This window comes from Dendrobium catenatum, unplaced genomic scaffold, assembly GCF_001605985.2.
Source record: "Dendrobium catenatum unplaced genomic scaffold, ASM160598v2 fragScaff_scaffold_1221, whole genome shotgun sequence".
Lineage (NCBI taxonomy): Eukaryota > Viridiplantae > Streptophyta > Magnoliopsida > Asparagales > Orchidaceae > Dendrobium > Dendrobium catenatum.
In genome coordinates, this window is record NW_021319683.1 from 1,363,208 (window position 1) to 1,383,458 (window position 20,251).

The window sequence follows — 20,251 nt, forward strand, 5'->3', positions numbered from 1 at the left end:
AACAAAGTGTAATATAACAGTTATAACACAATAAAATGTAAAAATGACACAACACATAAGTAAAAATAATGGGTACAATCACAATAGCTATAACACAATATATTATAAAATATATAATATAGAATGCAATCTAAAAACTATATAAAATAAAGTGAGTAAAATAAAGGTGTTTACAGAACAATTTAGGCTTCATTTGGAATGTCTTTCTTACTGATTTTTTTTAGTCCAAAATTACTTAGGCGAGAAATTTTTATATTAAAAAGTGACTTTTGAAAGCATCAAGAAAGCTGTCTCAAACGAAACTTTAGGCTTTGTTTGAGATCGCTTTTTTAATGTTTTGTAAAGTTATTGTAGAAAGCATCTTTCTAATGATATAGCATATCCAACAATAGTATATTAAGTTAGGAATTCTTTTTGTGGTAGTAGCCTTGTAGTGTATCATATCAATCTTTATCTCTCTCATTGTCTTTCTCCTCTAATAGCATACTCTATAGACTATAGCTATTCAAGAATGCTTCCCAATATTCAACAAAAGCAAGTGTCTCAATGAAAATAGCACTGCATTTATAGTAATTAAGTATGTCTCAGTGCACTCTATGAATGCTTTATCCTTATTTACATTCATCAAGTTGTTATGTCAATCATAAGTTGTATGATCATTATATACTTCATCATCATAAATAAATTTGTTTAAATTTTATTTGGTTAATCATAATATTTGATTTAGAAGTTTTCTCAATTTATTAATTAGATTTTATTTTAATGTTGATTTAGAATTTGATTAGGTTAATTACCAATTTTTATTAATTACATGTTATAATTTTGAATGTTTATTTTTAAGTATTATTATTTAGGATTTTCAAGTACATGTTTTGTGATATTCTCCTCAATCTCAACATAGCAATAAACTTTCTAACATACTATGAAGGTTATTATTTTATTTGGTTGAGAATAATATGTAATTTTCTCTATTGAAAATTATCCTATCATTCATGTTTTTAATAGGTTACTTGAATATTTAATAGAATTTAAATCATGAATTATATATTCAATCATGCCTTACATGTTCAATTTTCCTATACTTTCATAGGTGTTTTATGAGCATGTTGCCATGCCATGTAATATGTGGCCAGCATTATCTTTATAATTGTTATGTAAATTCTTTGCTTTTGAAATGGAGAAATTATTCTGTGTGGAGGCCGGACGTAGAATATCGTCCGGAGACCAACCAGAATACGTCACGTCAGTCGTATCGAGCTGCGGTACGGAGCAAAGAGGTGACGTTGCCCGTTATGATTGGTCTTTGGACGACGTTCGGTGTCCGCATAGAATAATTAATCCTTGAAATGAGGCATGTGATTGCTCAACTCATTTATATGTAAATTCTTTTGATTTATGTGATTTAAATATTGCCCATCTCAATATTGAAATCTATTGATACTGAATAAGTTTTGATCATACTACGTAGAAAATAATTGTAAAGCTCATCATAGAATATATGAATGCCTTTGTACAATTATGATAAATGTAAATATTGATAGTACCGGCTTATTAATAAGATCCTCAGCCAATTGATGGATCAATAATACGATGAGCCTCTTAGGTATTATTAAATTCCATTACTTGAGTGAAAATTAATTTTGAATATATATTAATATGTTTGAGTGTAAATGCATTAACTATAATTTTCATAAGAAAGATTATGAATGCTATCATATTGTGAATGATTATTGAATAATTAGCATTTTGATCATTACTATAATTTATTAGTATAATTATATTTGTTATATTAATAATAGTTATTAAATCATTGTTCTTTTATTATCTTTTTTTTTTTTTTTGTTTTTTTATTATCTATATTACATAACTTGTGTCTTGCCATTTATGCTTCAATAAGAGTAAATTATTTCTTAATTTTGCATAGCAACTTTTTTTTTCCCCATATATCCTTCCATAGTATTAAATGAACATTTTCCATATGGTCACCATCTTCAATAAAAGTCATTTTTTATTTAAATTTATTTTAGTTTCCAAATTAGTTATTCCATATTATTAATTTATTATTTCAATATTGGTCAATATTTTAATTTCCTTAGTTAAAAACTCTTAAATAACCTATTTATTCAATAAATCTTCATTTCATATAATGATAATTATATCAAAATATATCCATAAAATATCAAAAAATATACTTTATTTTAAATAAATTTATATTAGTGATATTTGATAATTTTAATATGCTTTAGATATTTAAGTGTTGTATAGATAAATATTAAAAAATAATATTAAATATAAAAATCACTATTTTTTTCATTATAATTCTCACACAACATGGACCTTCATCCTAATCATGCCACCACTATTTGTTAGGATAGAAAGAAAAATCATTAACAAAACATATTTCAAGGTATTACAAGTTAGCAACTGACAGTGAAAATTAATCAGTTCCTTTAAGCTAATATGAACCCATTGGCTACCAAGTTTCTCACCAAGAGGAACATTCTGTTCTAAATATTACAGAAAAATCAGAAAACTACAAATATAAGCTCTCAGAAGCCAGAAGTAATCATCTGGACAAGGTATAATTAATTACTCATAATACAAAAATTCTAGAACATTCCAAACAATGACTTCCATGAAGAATAAATAGCATAGCATGCACAGATGGAGCACATAGAACTTTGAGACTGAGCAAATAACATATCAAAACTGCTCTTTCATGCAATTTTGAGTTAGTCACTGCTTCCCAATTGATCACCATTCTCCTCTGTAAGAACTTCCGAGGGATGACGATCCACTGTGGTATGAGTTGACAGAGATCAGGTGTAAATTTTCCAAATGCCAAGTCCATAGCCTAATCGAATCAATGTGAGCTCAAACAGCATGTGAGCTATGCTAGTCAGCCGCACTTTCGAACCAGGTATTTCAGTCCAATTTACTGATACTTCGATCATTGGAATATTTAGGCGCTTGCACAGATAGACAATTTCGACGTCGAAGCACCACCTGACTCATGAAGGGACCATTTAGTTGCCATTAATTGATTAATGTTAAGTAACCTTCTACAAAACAAATCCAACTGATTCTGCCACATACAGGCTTGCTACAGTTTTAAGAAGAAAAGAAATTTTAAGGAGAACAATTAACTGAATTAACCTTATGGAACCAAATATAGGAAATTATTTTGAATGCAAATACTTTATTTTATATCAAGCTTTCAATCTACCAAAGAGTATAGGTAAGCATCAATGTCATGCTAATTAACACAAGGCATCAAGACAATATGCATCAAAAACGTTTTAGTGGTCATAGAAACACTTGGTCAACAATAAGGGCAATGGGGCTGGTGCCCCAACTGACTCGGCACAAAAATCTCTCTTTACATTTTAGGTTATTTACATTTTAAAACCTATCAAAGAAAACACCATCCAGCCATCATTCACCTCACAGTGCCGTCACAGGCGACCTAAGCCCACTACCGCACTGTCATTCAAGCTTCATTTGGGACGGTTTTCTTACTGCTTCTTAAAGCAGGGTTTTAATATAAAAATTAAAATTTTTGTACTAAAAAATTGCTTTAAGAAACAGTAAGAAAACCGTCCCAAACGAAACCTCAAGATCAGCCTGCGATGCCTAGCACTCCATCAAAGTTATAGATAATGATAGCAATACTAGATGATCAATTGCAATCTGGTTCCTTCACCCTTGGTTGGAACTTCATTTAAAGGTTGAGATTATACAACGTTCGGGGGAGTCAGGTGGAGAATTAATCTTTGAATACCACCTTCTTTGCAATAAGTTTCTATTGAAGATATGTGTAGTGTTGTGAATTATCGAAGGAGGTTTGATAATCACCCACATTTCCTTTAGATTTTAACAAGATTCTCAATTTTTTTCTTTTTAATTCATGGTTTATATTTTGGTGCAGTGATTTTTTTAGGTGCCAAATGTTGGATGGTTGAATTGGAGGAATGCATTGGGCTTGCTGTGCGATAGAAAAGTCCCCCTCAAACTTAAGGGAAAATAGATGATGGTGAGACCTGCAATGCTTTATGGTGCCGAATGTTTGCCATTAAAAGAGAAGCATAATACTAAGTTAAGTGTTGCAGAGATAAGGATGCTTAGGTTGATGAGTGGCTTTACCCTTAGAGATAGGAAACGAAATGAGCATATACGTGAAAAGGTTGGAGTAGCTCCAGTGGAAGATAAGATTAGAGAGAGTCGCCTTAGATGGTTTGGTCACATTAAACGGTGGTCTTCCGATGACTCGATTAGGAAAGTTGAGGTATTAGATTTGACTTATGTTAAGAAAGGTAGAGATAGACCTAAAAAGACTTTGTTAGAAAATATTAGAAATGATCTTTCTTTATTAGATTTAAATGAGAATTTGACTTTTAACAGGACAAAGACGAAAAAGGATTCATGTAGCCAACCCCATGTAGTGGGAAAAAGGCTTGATGTTGTTGTTGTTGTTGATGTTGTTGTTGTAGTGATTTGTTATGAGGACTGCTCAGGATATAATTTGTTTTGAGCAATAACACGCTCCTCCATGATAGTAGTAGAAGGAAAATGCTTCAAAGATGCATGCACATAGTAGAGGGAACATCATGAACATCCATATGCAAAGAGTATCCTCATTAGCAACAATAGGGATGGTAGACAATGAAAGAGAGAGGATTTAATATTGGTAAGAACTTGGCCAACATCATCTTGAATAAGTACTATTGGTTCACCAAGGTTGCAACAATTGCATTCTTTTTAGCGTTTTGATTTTGCGCTTCTAAATCACTAGCTTTCTTGTATGAACCAAAAATATAGCCAAATAGGTGACAATAAGAGTAGTATCTTGAAATCCTCAGAAAAACGGTCTTCTATCAGTAACCACAAGCTTGGAAACCAATCTAAATAAGAGTAGAAAATTTCCAAGTAATATAAATTTCCATCAACACTCTAGCGAAGGACAGACTAGACACATTCATAGTTGATAGATAAACACGTAAAGAAGAAGAGAAAATTGAACCAAGGGAGTAGAGCATTGATTTTTCAAACAAGCGTTACATGAGGCAAGAAATTTTTAAAAGATGATTTCAACGTTTGGAGGCCATTTGCGTAGCTATGATGTACCAACACTCTATAATAATGAAGTATGTTATATCGAACATGTTCATGTGCCCAATCATGTCGAATACATCATTTGCAAGTCCAATTAAGAAAATAAAAATTAGCAAACATGAATGTCTGACACATATCTTGAATAATAGATTTTATCTGTAAAAGAATATTACATAAATGACTTAAATTAAGCCATCTATTCAATTTATTTTAAAATTTATTACTTAGACAACTTAATATTCACATTAATTTTTTTTATTTTACTACATTTTCTTTTTTTTTATATATTTTTTATTTTTATACTAATTATCTCAACTTCAAGGAAAAATATATATAATCAAGTGACTATTTAATTATTTATCCTTCAATTAAGTTTATGGTATTTAATAAATTTAAATACATTGCTTATTTTACAAGCAATTAAAAAATTATTATTATATAAATTAATTTCATATTTATTTAATTTATGTGACTATTATATAATTTTTTAAAACATAATATTATAACATCGTGTCTAATGCATATTTTCCTAGAGGCGGTGCAGAACAGTCACATAATACAAAAGAGTCGATTAGCAGAAAGGCTGGCACAAGAAAGGGGTTGCGTGGAAGTTTATTAACTTGTGGAGGTGGTCTTCTAAAATAAATGGTGTGGGAGCTCAGCTACGGACAAAGGGGCATTTGAGAGAGCAAGTTAGGATTGACACTTATAAGGTACGAGGTCGACATGCATGAAAATGAAGGCCAACTACAAAAAGTGAGTGTGTGTGATGTATGGAGTTTGGGGTAAGAAATATACATTTCTAAGTAATAATAGTTAAAAACATGCGAAGAGAATTATTATGAATTTGTTCTACTTTCTCTTTGAAGCGTTGAATGCACAACAATTTGAAGATTCATCCGCCAAATAGATTCTTAAGGGATCTCATAATCTGTTTAAAGGATTGACCAAAATAAGTATTTAAGCCTTTATAACATCTTATTTGAACGAAAATGCCAAACTCATTTACAAACTAGGCATTTCTCCTTCCTGTGAAGATTTATCAGTTGTGATTTCATTTTATTAATTTAAGCATAAGAAAGCCCAAATGCTACTCATATCCCAATGCACAAACTTAAAATAATTCCTCTCCCTTGCTCTCCCCACCTCCATACCCAAACTCTTCCCTCCCTCCCCTCCCTCCCCTTTCTCTCCCCACTCTCTCCTCATTCTCCTCTTTTGAAAATGACAGAACATTATCCTTTCAAAAGCTTGTAATTGTTTACTTAAAAGTAATTGCCAACACTGATATTTATGATCCTAAGAATCCCCTTCTTAAACAGAACGCTAAGAGTGCTGCTTGGACAAGTTTATATTTTGCAACTAATATATATACTATGGTTTGTGTGGTATATCGAAGAAAGTAAATCAATAGTGGAAACGATCTGTATTTTGATGTAGTAAAGAAATTAATGCAACCAATAGCAAATACCAAAAAACAGAGAATGTCAGCAACATATAGCATGCTAAGGATACCTCTTCAATCGAATATTTGTGAAAAGTTTCTTAGCAGCCGCCCTTGTGAACATCTTGAAGCCACACTGCAACAGATGATAAAAATATTAAGAACGGGGAAAGAGCATAAGAAATTTTTTCTACAATTGTAATGCATTGGAACCCATGCTTTTAAGACTGTGTTAAGCCGCCAGTTCACCCTGAACCGGCCCAGCCGGCTCACCCTGAACCGACCCAGCCGGCCCTCAGGTTTATAGAAGGCGGAACTTGTTTGCCTCCCTTGCTATTGCCCGCCTGCATGATGGGCCCCAACTTGCCTAATAGATTTTAAATTCAAAAGGAGTGGGAGGCTAGGTCTCGGGAAGGAGATTAGATTAGAAAAGTGTTTGTATTAAGACGGAGAGATGTTTAGGGAAGGATTATGTTTTGATTTGTTCTCAATTAGGGTTTCTTGGAGACTTGGGCTCTATAATCTCTTGTTTAGAGATTTGTGAGAGACAATCCTCCTCTCGAATTGAAGATCTCTTGTATCTTGTTTTTTGCTTATTGTTTGGCTTTGATTTACCTACCGCAATATATTGTTTGGGCTGTTTTCACCCAGATTTCATATTATTCTCGCTATTTTTCACCAATTGGAGATAGGTTTGCTTGCAAACTCAAGTATTACCCTTAGGGTTACTTGCGAACTCAAGTATTTCCTATCAGACTGTAAACAAAATAAAATGGGCCCATAGTCAAGAATACCTGTGTATCACGGATACCTGGACCAGCAGTAAATAAAACCACAAGATGGAAACCTTTCATTAGAAAGTTTCTGTACCACTTCCTCTGGAAAATCATAAGAAAACAACTTAGAATTCAAGTGAGAAGTCCTGGATAAACAAAAAGGTCAGAAGGGAGGTAATAAATTAGGAAACATACAGTAGCAAGAGCCTGCTTCTCAAGATGTGCCCGGGAACCAAATACAGAAACTTCAATATCTGATAGCTTGGGTCTTATATCATTAGATGACTCAGCTAGAGATTTATCATCTATTTTATTCTTAGCCGTTGCATATACCTAAAAAGAAGTAAGAACACAATTAACACTACTGAAGTAAGAAAATAGAGGAAACTTGTGATTACTGAACTGTATATTGACAGTCATAAAATCAACATTTCATGCAGCTTCATAGTTCTCAATGCAGACCTGAGATTCAAGCTTTTCTAAGTCAGTAACATTCGTCGCTCCATCAGCATCAAGCATTAGGAGAAGTTCACCACGTGAATGAAGCATTCCCTGCAATGCCATTCATTCCCCAGAGTCAGGAACATCAATCAGCGCAGAATAAAATTTAATACTCTTAACTAACAATACTGGGAGAAAATAGTATAATTGCGTAACTTCAGAACAACAAAAGTTACAAAAATTCTTCCCCAAACAATTAGGCTGTGTCCATCGTTATTTGATGTTCACCAATTCGAATCACACAAACCATATCTTCATAGTTTAGGGGTAAAATTGCATACATCAATCCTTCACCAACATTGGGGGAATTGGGTATACCTTTGTGATGTATTGTATCATAGAAAAATGTCTCTCAATATAAAGTTTATAAAAATACTTGCTTTCTGATAGGAAATACTTGAATATTACAAGTAAATCCTAACAAGATTCATAAAAACAGAGATAAAACCTCAATATATCCAATGAAGACAATCTAAAACAGTATATTATATTATAGGAATCAAACCAAAATCAAGAACGAGCAAAGATACAATTCATCCTCAATTTGAGAGGATCGCTCTCTCTCAATCTCTAGATGACGAATCTACAACCCAAAACACCCAAGAGAACTCCAAGAGAATACAATAATAAGCATGCCCTAATTCTCCTAATCTCTTCTTATTTAAAGCAAATCCCCCTTCTCTAACCCTAGCCCCTCTCTCTCTCTCTCTCTCTCTCTCTCTCTCTCTCTCTCTCTCTCTCTCTCTCTCTTAATTGCTCATTAATCCAATGGGCCCCACCTTCTATTGGCGGCACCTCCTTCTGGCGGCTAATTCAAAGGAGGCGGACCAGCCTTGGTCCGCCTTTTATACCTGTGAACCGGCCCCTTATTCAGGGCCGGTGGACCGGCCTAACACTTTCACCAACATTGGCGGAATTGGGTATACCTTTTCGATTTATTGTACCACAGAAAAATGTTTCTCAATATAAAGGTTATCAAAGTGCTTACTTTCACCAACATTGGCGGAATTGGGTATACCTTTTTGATTTATTATACCACAGAAAAATGCTTCTGAATATAAAGGTTATAAAAGTACTTACTTTTCTAATAGCTTCTCCTTTCCCATGATTTCTTCCAAGAAGAAGAAGCCTCATATTATCTATCTTGTACTTTCTAACAAAGTCAAATGCCACTTTAGAAGTTTTATCAGTACTTCCATCATCTACTATTAACACCTGGAGAAAACATCAGACAGAGAATTGTAAGAAAAATGATTACTTACAAAAATAGAAATGTATAACATTAGCAGTACCAAGTAACTATTGATTTTTATTACCAATATATTAAGATGTATACAACCATGCCAATACAAGAATGGATGTGCACTGCAACTCTAATCTATGTGAAGTTTGCTAATAAACTATACCGTCTACCTACACCAAGCATTCATATACAAAAGCTGCCCTTTGCATCTTCACTTATAGACTCTCAATACTCTCAATTGTTTAGGTCATTGTGGGGCTTGCTTGATTGTGTAAAGGAGCATAGAATGTATACGGATGATGACGTTGAAGTAGCCAGATCAACAGCTGCAAATAGCATCAGCAATAGAAACCATTCGATTGGCTTACAATAGTTTTTGACTATTTATTCAGCGCACATTTAAAAGGGGTACATGCCCTTGAATTGTTAAGAAGTAAACTTTCCAAAAACAAGTATTTGAAATAAGAACATATTATGAAGCCCTGCACATATATATAGCGAAGGAGACCACATAACTTTATCCCCTCTTTCTTAACCGTATTAAATAAATGATAGTTAACTGCTCCCTCTGACAAACCTGCTGTCATCATTTTATTGCTTTCCTATTATACTGATTGTAACTATTCTATTGTTATTGTATCTCTAATTTCAGCCCCTACTCTCATACATTTCCTACTTAAAAAGTCTCTGGGATCGCATAAATTTAACACAAACCATGGTATAAAATTGTGCAATAAGAGGCGTGCCTCAGCGCAATTTCGCCCCTTTAAGCCTCAAAGCCCACGCAATGAGTTCAGGATTTGAGGCGTACGCCTCAAGTTTACTGAGGCGTGCCTCAAGCGTGCCTCGCCTCAAGGTTGAGAGACATCCGCCTCTAAAAATTTAAAAAAAAAAAAGCTAACCTAATATATATTTGTTCAGTTCGGACCCCCTAACCCCCGCGCGGTCTTCCGTCATTTCCCGAAAACAGGTTTTCTCCCTTCTTTTTCGAGCGACCATTTTCCCTCTTCGTTCGGCGTCGGCTTCCTTCCACATTGAGTTGCTCTTCGCTTATTGCTTGGAGTTATCTTCTACCGCGAGTTTGGTTGGAGTTATCTTCTATCGCAACATTTTTCCCTCTTTGTTCGGCGTCCGCTTCCTTCCACATTGAGACCGCTAGGTATATGCTCGGTACCACTCGGTACAACAATGTTTGGTACCACTAGGTACATGCTCGGTACCGAGCAGGTACATGCTCGGTACCGCTCAGTATATGCTCGGTACCACTAGGTACATGCTCGGTACCGCTAAGTACAAACAACTTACGAACTTTAAAAACAAGCAGAACTTCAAAATTACTCTTACAATAAAAATTTGTTCTGGGGCGCTACCACCGGAAACCCCCACAGGGGAGTTGCCCCTTGACCCCACGACCTGACCGAGCAGGTCGAACCTCGCCAGAGGGCAGCGCCCCCTTGCTCTCGTTTGAAAGAAATTGGAGTACCTACAACCAAGTACATACAAAAAGGAGAAATCGCTTGTCCACATTGAGGATGAATTCACTGGTGTATATTATGTATAATATGAGACTCAAATATAGGAATTTGAAGAAAAAAAAGATTAATGGATAATGAAGATCCTTTACTTTGCGAGGATGTGGCATCTGATGATGAGTGGTTTGTAGATGATGAAGTTGATGTGATGTCGTCTAAATTACAAGATGAAGATTTAAATGTTGATTTCTTTGATGGTCTTAAAGCATTTACATCCATCACAACTCAAGAAAAAATAAAAAAAGGTATATAAATAATAAAGTTTTATTAGACTTTTATCAATGTATTACACTATTATATACTTTGAGATTGTTAAAAAATATTTAGGGAAGAGGAAGATAACCGATATTGAGGAAGGATCTGATTGGGAGACATTGGACTCTATAGGAGAGGAGGAAGGGGAGAGAGCAGTTTATCATACTGATGATTCAAATGAAGACCCCCCTTAGTGATGACAGTGTTGATGACTTATGAGTTCTTATGTGATATGTCATTGTTATTTAGTTTTGGAATTATATGTTAATGAAAAGAATACTGTGATTTGGGAAAGATGGAGTTTGAGTTGAATTATATTTCATGTTGTCTTATTATTGGGATATTTTGATTTCACTTCATATCTTGTGCATTTTTATGTTTTATGTATTATTTACTCATTAGTATATATAAAATTTATTATTTTATGTTTACGCAATTTTTTTATTTTGAGTCTTACGCCTCAAAACGCCTTGAGGATTATGCCTCGCCTCACGAACGAAAAACGCCTCAATACCTCATTACGCAATTTTAAACATCGACACAAACAGTAGAATAAAATGCCTAACCAATTCTTTAATTCTTGTCATGATATCAGAGCTTTAAGCTTTTCTTTTCATTGAGAAAATACTACAGCCTTCATTGTTGTATTCCCTTTCCTACCTCTCATTCCTATAATTGCAGCCTTCATCACTACATTATTGCAATCTTGCAGCCTTCATTGTTGTAACTTATTTTTATCCCTTTTATGCAAACAAAGTACCATCACAATTTCCCTCTACATGAATAACAATAAGCATGTTCGCTTGGTCTTCCGTCTTGAAAATGAGGCCGATAATCCAAAACCAATTTTAGATTTACAAACATCCACTCTACCTATTGATTGAATAAACTAAATGTAAAGAACTATCTTAAGTGAACACAATTGGTTCGCACATTCTTAAAAGAAAGAGGAAAATAGGGTCATTTTCTTCACTAAACCTTAAGAAGACAATCCCACATTTAATGTTTAGGATGAATAGAACTATATGATGATGTCCTAATTATGGAGCTCTATAATTCCTGAGATTAGTGATACATGCATGTTCCTTCATTCAATAAAAAAAATAAGATACAATAAATCAAACATATTCTAAAATTTGTGATGTTGCACTAATCTATGAAATCAGGACTAAGGTTTGATCGGCAAAACAAGGGAAATGATCCATCATAGACTATTCCAATGCAACGCAATGGTTGTGGTAAGAGGTGAATCATTATGAATGCATCCAAATGGAATACAACAAACATGTGACTGTTCATAAAAAAAATATGTTAAAAAGGACAATTCATGGTGTTCTTGCTGGATTAAATATTAAGTTTGATATTGTAAGAGTATAAATTCTAGGAAAGAACAATTTATCATCACTAAATAAGGTCATCGTCATTATCTCAATGGAAGAAGGGAGAAGAGGTGTCATGATTACCAATAAATCCATGAAAGATTTAGCCTTAGTGTTGAATGAGTTACGCAAAAGTCCTAATCAAATTCTTTCTCCCGCTTCAACAATTCAAACAATCTTATTTCCAAAATATTTGAAAGCATTGATTTTGTTAATACATATCCAAAAAAAAAAAAAAAAAAAAACTCATTGCAAGCATTTATTTTGTTAATAAATACCAAAAAAAAAAAAAAAAAAAAACTCATTCACGAGAAAATAAATGCATCTTCATTAGCTATTCCCCCATACAAATATTGAATAGATACTACCATTCAAAAAAAGTGTCCATTGATGTCACTTTCAGTGAAGGAGATCACTACTTTGTTACTACTTATCTTGAGGATGAAATATCATTCAAGTACAAATAACTTTTTCCTCCTATAATAACCTTCGTTGCCATTCATTCCAACAAACAGCTCTGTCCAAAACAAGCCACTCCTTGGGCTATCAAAATGCTCATTGGTCATGAGCAACTAGTGTTCGACTCATTATGAAAATGAGTTCTTTTGAACATATATTTTAAGCTCATTTTTAGAAGATTCGAACACAAACCAACCCTTGTTTGATCATGTTTGGCTCATTAACTATTCATATGAAATTATACATAGAAAGTATTAGTAAAAGATCATGTGATAATAGAACCCATTAGTACCATGAATCTTATTTTACAACAAAATGGAGGTATTAAGAGGATATTAGTAGTAAAGTTAAAGCAAAAAGAGGCTAAGACTTCATTTGATAAAGCATTTGACTGTTTCTATAGCAAGGAAAGAAGTCATCCAAAACACAAAAAATAGAAAAACATAAGCCACTCCAAGTAAAAGCTAAAATGGGAATGTCTCAGGAGTGTCATATGATAAGAAAATTTCTTGAATATTTAAGACAAATTTTGTAGAATTCTAAAAAGATTAGTTTGTCAGATGGATTAAAGTTTTGGACAACAAAAAAATAAATGCCTGACAAGTAGGGCATAGCATAAACTAAAACATTAAAATGGATATATGGTAAAACTAAGTATGAGTGAGAATTGATTATATAAGAGAGGCAAATGAAATGCTGCCTATTAAATATAAGATCGAGGAAATAAAATTTAATCTTTGAGCACGTAAAAGGTTGGCACAAGAAGCAACAATAGGGATAATAAATAAATTAATGTAAAAGTAATAGAAAGAAAAATGAGTGGACCAAAGGTAATATTATAAAAACATTTGTGAAGTGCCTACATAAAGCAAAGTTAAAATGTGACCTAATGCTTAAAAGACATGAATAGAAACAAAGATTCAAAATGTCGACTCTAAATATTTAATAAAATAACAATGAATGATGCTTTTAAAAACAAAATCACTGCTACAATTACATGAAATAGCACCAAATAGTGTTGAGAAACCTTGTGAATTAATTTCTACAGCTAAATTTTCCAATAAGAATTCTGACTCGATAGCTTCATTACAATAAACTCCGAGAGGAAAATACCTCATAAGTGAAGGACTTGTCCGCCGCTGCACGTTTTTGAAGATAACTGCAAGGAAAAATATCTTTATGAACAAAAGTATTCAGCAAGACAAATGACATATTATTGGTATTGCAAATAAAAAAAGCTAAAAAAATTGAAAGATTCTGAAGATCACCTTGAGGCTGAAAATATTTCTTATTGTAATCATAACCAGATCACGTGCACAATCGACTAGATAAGATAGAAATATATAGAGATGGCTCATGCAAGAAGGAATGTTATCAAATTATGCATTTACATAAACATAAGCAAATCTGAAGTCACAACACAATTGAGTCAATTGACAACATGAAAATAAGAAAAACTATAGAGAGTTTATCAACCTGCGACATATCTGAATAAAACCAAGGAGTTTAAGTGTATGTTATATCCAAATGTTCCTTTCTTAGAAATAATAGAATCCAACTGACTCAAAAACTTTTAGTAAGTAGGGAAATCTTTCAAGAGTAAGGCTTCTCATCCAGATGTAAAAGAGATAATGGAAATCACTTGTACTCAAGTTAGCATCTTCCTATAGTGTAGAATGGCATTTCCATCTGAATCTTTGAGCCAAGATCGGTGGCTTCTAAAGCTAATTCTGTTGGAACGAATGATAATTTGGTTCACGTATAAAGAAAGAAAGCCAGATCAGTAAAAGAAATGTAAATTTGGCTATCTTAAGTTTATTGTATGCATACAGATTATCAACCTTCTGATATTGAAGTATTGAATTGAAATACTAATGTTTCACAATGTAAAAATGTCGTGATTGTTTGACAAATTTTACATTGGATGTCGACTATCTAACACAATTTCTCCACTTTTCTCATACAATTTGGGGCCCAATAACAGCCATGTTGTCGTCATTGTTGTTGTTGTTGCTACTGTTGGATGCACAATGTAAAAATGTTCTATACAAATTATGTTATGCAAACTAGGATAATATATCTTAAAGATAGTTAAATTTAATAGGTTCTTTGTCATTTCATTCCATAAATAGAACTACGATATAAGGCACAGTTGCAGGTCTCATGTAAATAATTGAAGTAAGATGGCCCCTCTAACAACAAACTAACCTAATATCAAAGTTGACTAATACCACTCAGTTCTACAAATAATGCAAAAATGTTTTTCCAATTCTGAGCCACATAGAGACAAAACATATGATGATAGAAACTGAAGCAGGGTTTAGTGTATGTACCAAAAAGGTGATATATTTTATGCAGTTATCAATAATTACCATAAGGATTATTTTCACTAAGAAAACGGCTTCACCAATTAGATTTTTCCATACTACTCTTTAGGGTACCCAAACAAGTATAACATTCTCCATCAATATGCCTCGTGAATCACTAACTAGTCACCTCATCATTTCAACAAGAGCTGCAGGAAGCCTATGCTCCTCGTTATATGCAGGGACAATCAGAGATAAGTACTTCTCTGCATTATCAAAGATTGATGGACATGGAACCTGGGGAATTTCAAATGACAATAAATATGAAGAAAACAAAATTCAGCTCTAAAAAAATAAACTCGCATTGTGTATGAATAGAATATTCCAACTGGAAAATATATAGATGAGAATGAAAATTAAATGTTTCACATGCATATAAAGTTTTTCCTGAGTACTTAACAGAGTACAAATGCAAAGATAAAGGGGTATACACATGAATCTAAAGTCGTAAATTTACAGAACCATTAAATTAATCATTATTATTCTCTTCTCAAACAAACCGTAAGGGGGCTTTGAAGGATTTTTTTTTTTTTTTAGTAAAATGGAAATGCAAGTTTATGCTAGATGGACAAGTATTTGATGTGGAGCTCAAAGTACAAATACAATAGAAGCACAAAAATCATAACACCAATTGAGAAACACCCTTTAGTCTAGTGTCTTCTAAAAAGAGTGGCCTTGTAGTGAGGCCATTATGTAATGATTTTAAATTTAGCCTAAAACTCTAATAATAGTTTGTTTAATTTGTCTTGCTTGGTCATGTAATTATGCATAATTCTAGGATTAAGAATGTATTTATAGTCAAACCAGCTCAATCAAAAGGTCCATTGGGTCATACAGCGAGAACACAGCCAGTCAATATGTCTGAATCGATAAGATCTAATATGTTTTGTTGGTTCTTCTAATATTAAAGAATATTTATCCATTTTTTCTTATGTGGCTTCCCTACATAAAGGTTCCCCTTGTATCAAGAAATCCTAGTTCATTTCATGAATAAAGATTAAAGGATTGCTTCTTAACCTTTGAAGATATGCTTGACATCCCATTTGAATTAAAAAATCTGTATTTCTTATTCTTTTGTCCTCCACCTCTAGGAATCATATGGATGTGCAATATTGGAGCAACCTAAATCTCCCACTCTCAAGTTTGCATCCATGATTCCAGTGAAAGGAAAACCTCAAATCTTGCTACTAAAATTTCAAAGATCAAATATTACCATTGTCATTTATTTTTCCAAGAAACTTGGTTAAAATATATACTTTTTATGAGACAGCAATTTTCCTATCTTGGAATTAGATATGACAATTATCAAAGGGAGATATACTGTATATCATAATCTTCATTTGCATCATCTAGAAAACATTTTTTAATGAATAATTATTGCATTTTCTTGCTTATTTTTTGAACTTGTAGGGTTTGCATTGATAGATTAACTTAACCAAGTCTCGTTCTGCATTTATGGCTCTAAGGACAGATTTGGTTGCTTGAAGTTAGATAATATGGTTAGAAAACAATATATTTATTAGATTTTGTTAGTTGGTTACATAGTTAGAATCAATATGAACTTTAACTTCAACAAATACTTTCAAAATCCCTCAAAAGTGATGATTTCATAGCTCACATTCAAATGAGCAAAACTAAATCACCACTTTCCAAAATATGCTTTCTATATAAACGCAACTGTATGAACCCCAAAACACACATACACAAACAAACCCCACCCCCACCCAATTCCCCTCCTTCCTCCTCCCCTCCTCGTAAATGTTCCCATATAATATAGATCAGGCAGCCAAATTAGCCCAATTGCTTTAGATCATGTGGGTTTGTAATGGGCACTACGTAGAATAATAGTGAAGGCATATTGCTTTTATATTTTCGGCAAAGAAATGCAGTGGCTCAAATTAGATTAGAATCTCAAATACAAGAGCATTACTTTACAGATAAAAAAACAGTCCCTCAATAAGACTATAATGTACATATGCAGTGATATTGAAAACATATAATAAAGTTTTATCTGGTGCAACTGCCATGATTGGAAAATTGCCTTCATAGAAGCATTGAATTTATAAGTATTGGCTCATCAGGTTCAAGAATGCCTTTCCCTTCAATCTCGTTAGCACTACTACTGTAGCAATACCAAAGAGATTTTCTACCTAATCAAAACTACAAAATTAAGCGAGGTGTTTCAAGAACTGAGTTGTTAATTAAGAAAGCATTCCCCCCAAAAAAATATTAATTAAAAAAAACTCAACTAGAAGAAGTTTGTTTATGCATTTTCATTCTTAGCTTTTGAAATTAAGTTTTGATTTACATAGAAAATATGCCTAGAAATTAACCATTTTATAAGGAGCAGGAGATAGGAATTGATCCAGATCTTCAGGTTTTTTGTCTTTTGATCGATAGATGATTCTTTTGTACTCAGGACAGGATAGATTTCTCTACTTGTATTGATAGTTTAGTTCCTGAGTATTGTATATGATGTTTTGAGATATGAATCGACTTGAATATTGATGTTTAAATTTTATAGATGTTTGATAGATTGCTTACTGAAGGTTTATAGATAACTCTGGTAAATTGTTGTGAAATTGATTGACATTCTTTCCAAATTAGATCTCGGGGCATCACAAGTATAACAAATGTATGATATCCCACATATTGCTATCATCAATCAAGCACACAAATTTCATGTCGCATTATCATAATAAGAAACATTACAAATCAGTTGTCACACAAATCAAAAAGTGAAATTTCTTCATACAGGCAGCAATTAATTTCATAAATGTAATAAAAATTATAACTTGGATGCTTTCTGACCTTCTTCAACGAGTTGGGATCTTCAAAGAATGCATCCGAGGCATCTGTCCTCTCGAACCTGGAATTCAACTCCGCAATAAGAAAATAACTTCGAAAACATGGCGATAAAGTAGACAAGTGGAACTCACGAGTGCTTGCATCCGATCTTCCTGACAATTTCAAGGAAAAACGCCGCAATGCTGAGAAACAAGACAAGCACCTGGAGGAAAATCCAATTTAAGAAATTTATACATAAATCAAGCTAAGATGAAAACGAAAACAAGAATGAATTAGGGTTAAGCGACGAACGATAGAAGGAAGAGCGATCAAGAGGGGAATATGGGGATCGGGGAGGGACAGCCATCCCATCTTTCGCCGTCGCCGAAACGTCCACAGTGACCTTGGTTATGGGTAGTCAATACAGCCCGGGCGTTGAAAATGAATTTACTTGAATTACTCAAAGAGTGAAATTGAGCCAAGAGAACATCAGTTGATTAACCACAATTTGATTAATATAGGAACATCGCCATTTACTGTATTTTCTTTTTGATATTGGGCTTTTATTGTTCGTTATATGCTCTGAAGCAAGGTAGAGAAGTTGATAACATTCAAGTAGGATAAAGTTGATGGTGATTATTATGTGCTAAAAAAATCTTTGATCAATATTTTTAGAAGTCTGCCTAAAGCTTAAATTGCCAATGCCAATAATAAAATCAATTCCAATAACTTGAAAATAAGGGAATATAAAAGCATCATCTCTGCTCTGCATCATTTTTTCTATAAGGCCTCAAATATCTTTTTAAGTAAGAAAATTATTCATTATATTGCATATCTACTTAAGGTTATTCTAGATTTTTAAGAATTGCTAGATCATTCTAATAAACTCATCTTTATTGAATGAAAAAAAAATTTTGAATTATTTGGATTCAAACCGACAATAGACAAAAGTAACTCGATATTTATCTCTATAAAATGATTTTTAAATTCTTGATGTTGCATATCAATGACTATGTAGAATACTTCAACTCAAAAATAATATAAACTTATTATGTCTTGAGCTCTACAATGAGGGTGTCCACAAGCAACCCATTTGTCATTTGTATGAGGAATGTCTATTTGTGGTTGCTCACAAAATGAAGGTATTGTATTAATAAAGTCTTTCCACCTATTATTTCTCATATCTTATAATCTTATTTTAAATATTTTAATTAAAGGCATAGCATTTATAATATTATGTTCTCTTATCTATAAAGCTTGTGATAGTTTAATAGTGATACCAAGTATATCTTTCATCAAATATAGACAGAAATAAAATTAAAAGAATTACAATGATTCTAATAAAACAAATGCTTCACCTCTTTGTTTAGAGCCTATGTCATCTTCTGAAAAAGTTTATAGAATATTAGTTACTAAGGAGAACATTATGATTGATCGTATAAATGATTCATGATGCGAACCCATCGTGTGTCGCCTGTACGCCTTAGATTTATTTCTTGATTCAATTCTTGCCTTGTGACAAGTTCTTCATTTCGTAATTCACTTACTATCTTCTCTTGTTATATATATCGTAGCTGATTATGACACTTGCATGAAGCATTAATGATATATATCACATCTGAAATGATAGTAAATTATAATTTCTTTTTTTAATTATAATAATAAGGCAATTTAGACATGACATTTTGCAACTAATACTCGGTTAATTGGAGTTGGTATGACAATCAATAAATGTAATGTTTTGATTTATTTTCATTTAATAATAGTATCTTTAGCCCATTAAACTCCCCCTTTATACACCCATGACTACTTGTTCCCCCTCGCAAGTATTTTGCAAGTTATGTTTAGGTCATGCAAAAGGAGAACTCTCTCTGGATAACCCATTTGAGAGACTCACTCAAGACCTATGAAGGAGCTTATCACTAGAGCACGGTGGACCTCCTTTGGCCACTTCTACCAAGCAGTCAACCTCCCCAGTGGCGGTGACCTCAGAAGTTCCTCTCTCACTCAGACAAGTCCTTATTCATCTTAGCCAAAATCAAGTCTTCTTTGTGAGATACATAAAAAATCAAGCTAAAGATATACATCTCACCCACAAAGACATCTCTCGTGATCAAATCATCATCGAGCTCAAAATCAACATCAAATCATAATTCACTCCCACTCGCTCTAGCGTGGTGACATCAAATCAGCTTCCTACCTTATTCTGACTCGATCTCCAAAAGTTCACGGGTACATCTCACACATATCATCTCCCATAAGATCGCCACACCATTCAACACATATGGTCAAGCTATATCAAAGACTAATAGTACAACTCATGTACTATGTGCACATTTAATTCTAACTCCCAAGCCCTATAAATAGGGGGAGGGGATACCAAAAGATAGAACATGA

At 33.1% G+C, this 20,251-nt stretch overlaps 1 protein-coding gene across 1 annotated transcript; it reads right to left on the reverse strand.

Annotated features, from left to right (window-relative positions):
* Positions 1-2,387: 2,387 nt before the first annotated feature.
* On the reverse strand, positions 2,388-18,350 carry LOC110108450 (dolichyl-phosphate beta-glucosyltransferase). Its single transcript, XM_020839094.2, has 11 exons — positions 18,167-18,350; positions 18,007-18,077; positions 17,879-17,936; positions 15,198-15,304; positions 13,815-13,860; positions 8,914-9,048; positions 7,795-7,884; positions 7,528-7,665; positions 7,351-7,434; positions 6,628-6,692; positions 2,388-3,006 (listed from the first exon to the last, which is right to left on the reverse strand). Exons 1-11 carry the CDS (start codon positions 18,224-18,226, stop codon positions 2,820-2,822), a joined length of 1,041 nt encoding a protein of 346 aa, XP_020694753.1. The 5' UTR covers positions 18,227-18,350; the 3' UTR covers positions 2,388-2,819.
* Positions 18,351-20,251: the final 1,901 nt, after the last annotated feature.

Excerpts from the sequence above, each read along its gene's own strand:
- LOC110108450 (XM_020839094.2), bottom strand. The coding sequence starts at position 18,226 with ATGGGATGGCTGTCCCTCCCCGATCCCCATATTCCCCTCTTGATCGCT. Across the intron at positions 18,078-18,166 it reads TGATCGCTCTTCCTTCTATC|GTGCTTGTCTTGTTTCTCAG; the intron begins GTTCGTCGCTTA and ends ATTTTCCTCCAG. Across the intron at positions 7,435-7,527 it reads AGAAGCAGGCTCTTGCTACT|AGGAAGTGGTACAGAAACTT; the intron begins GTATGTTTCCTA and ends ATGATTTTCCAG.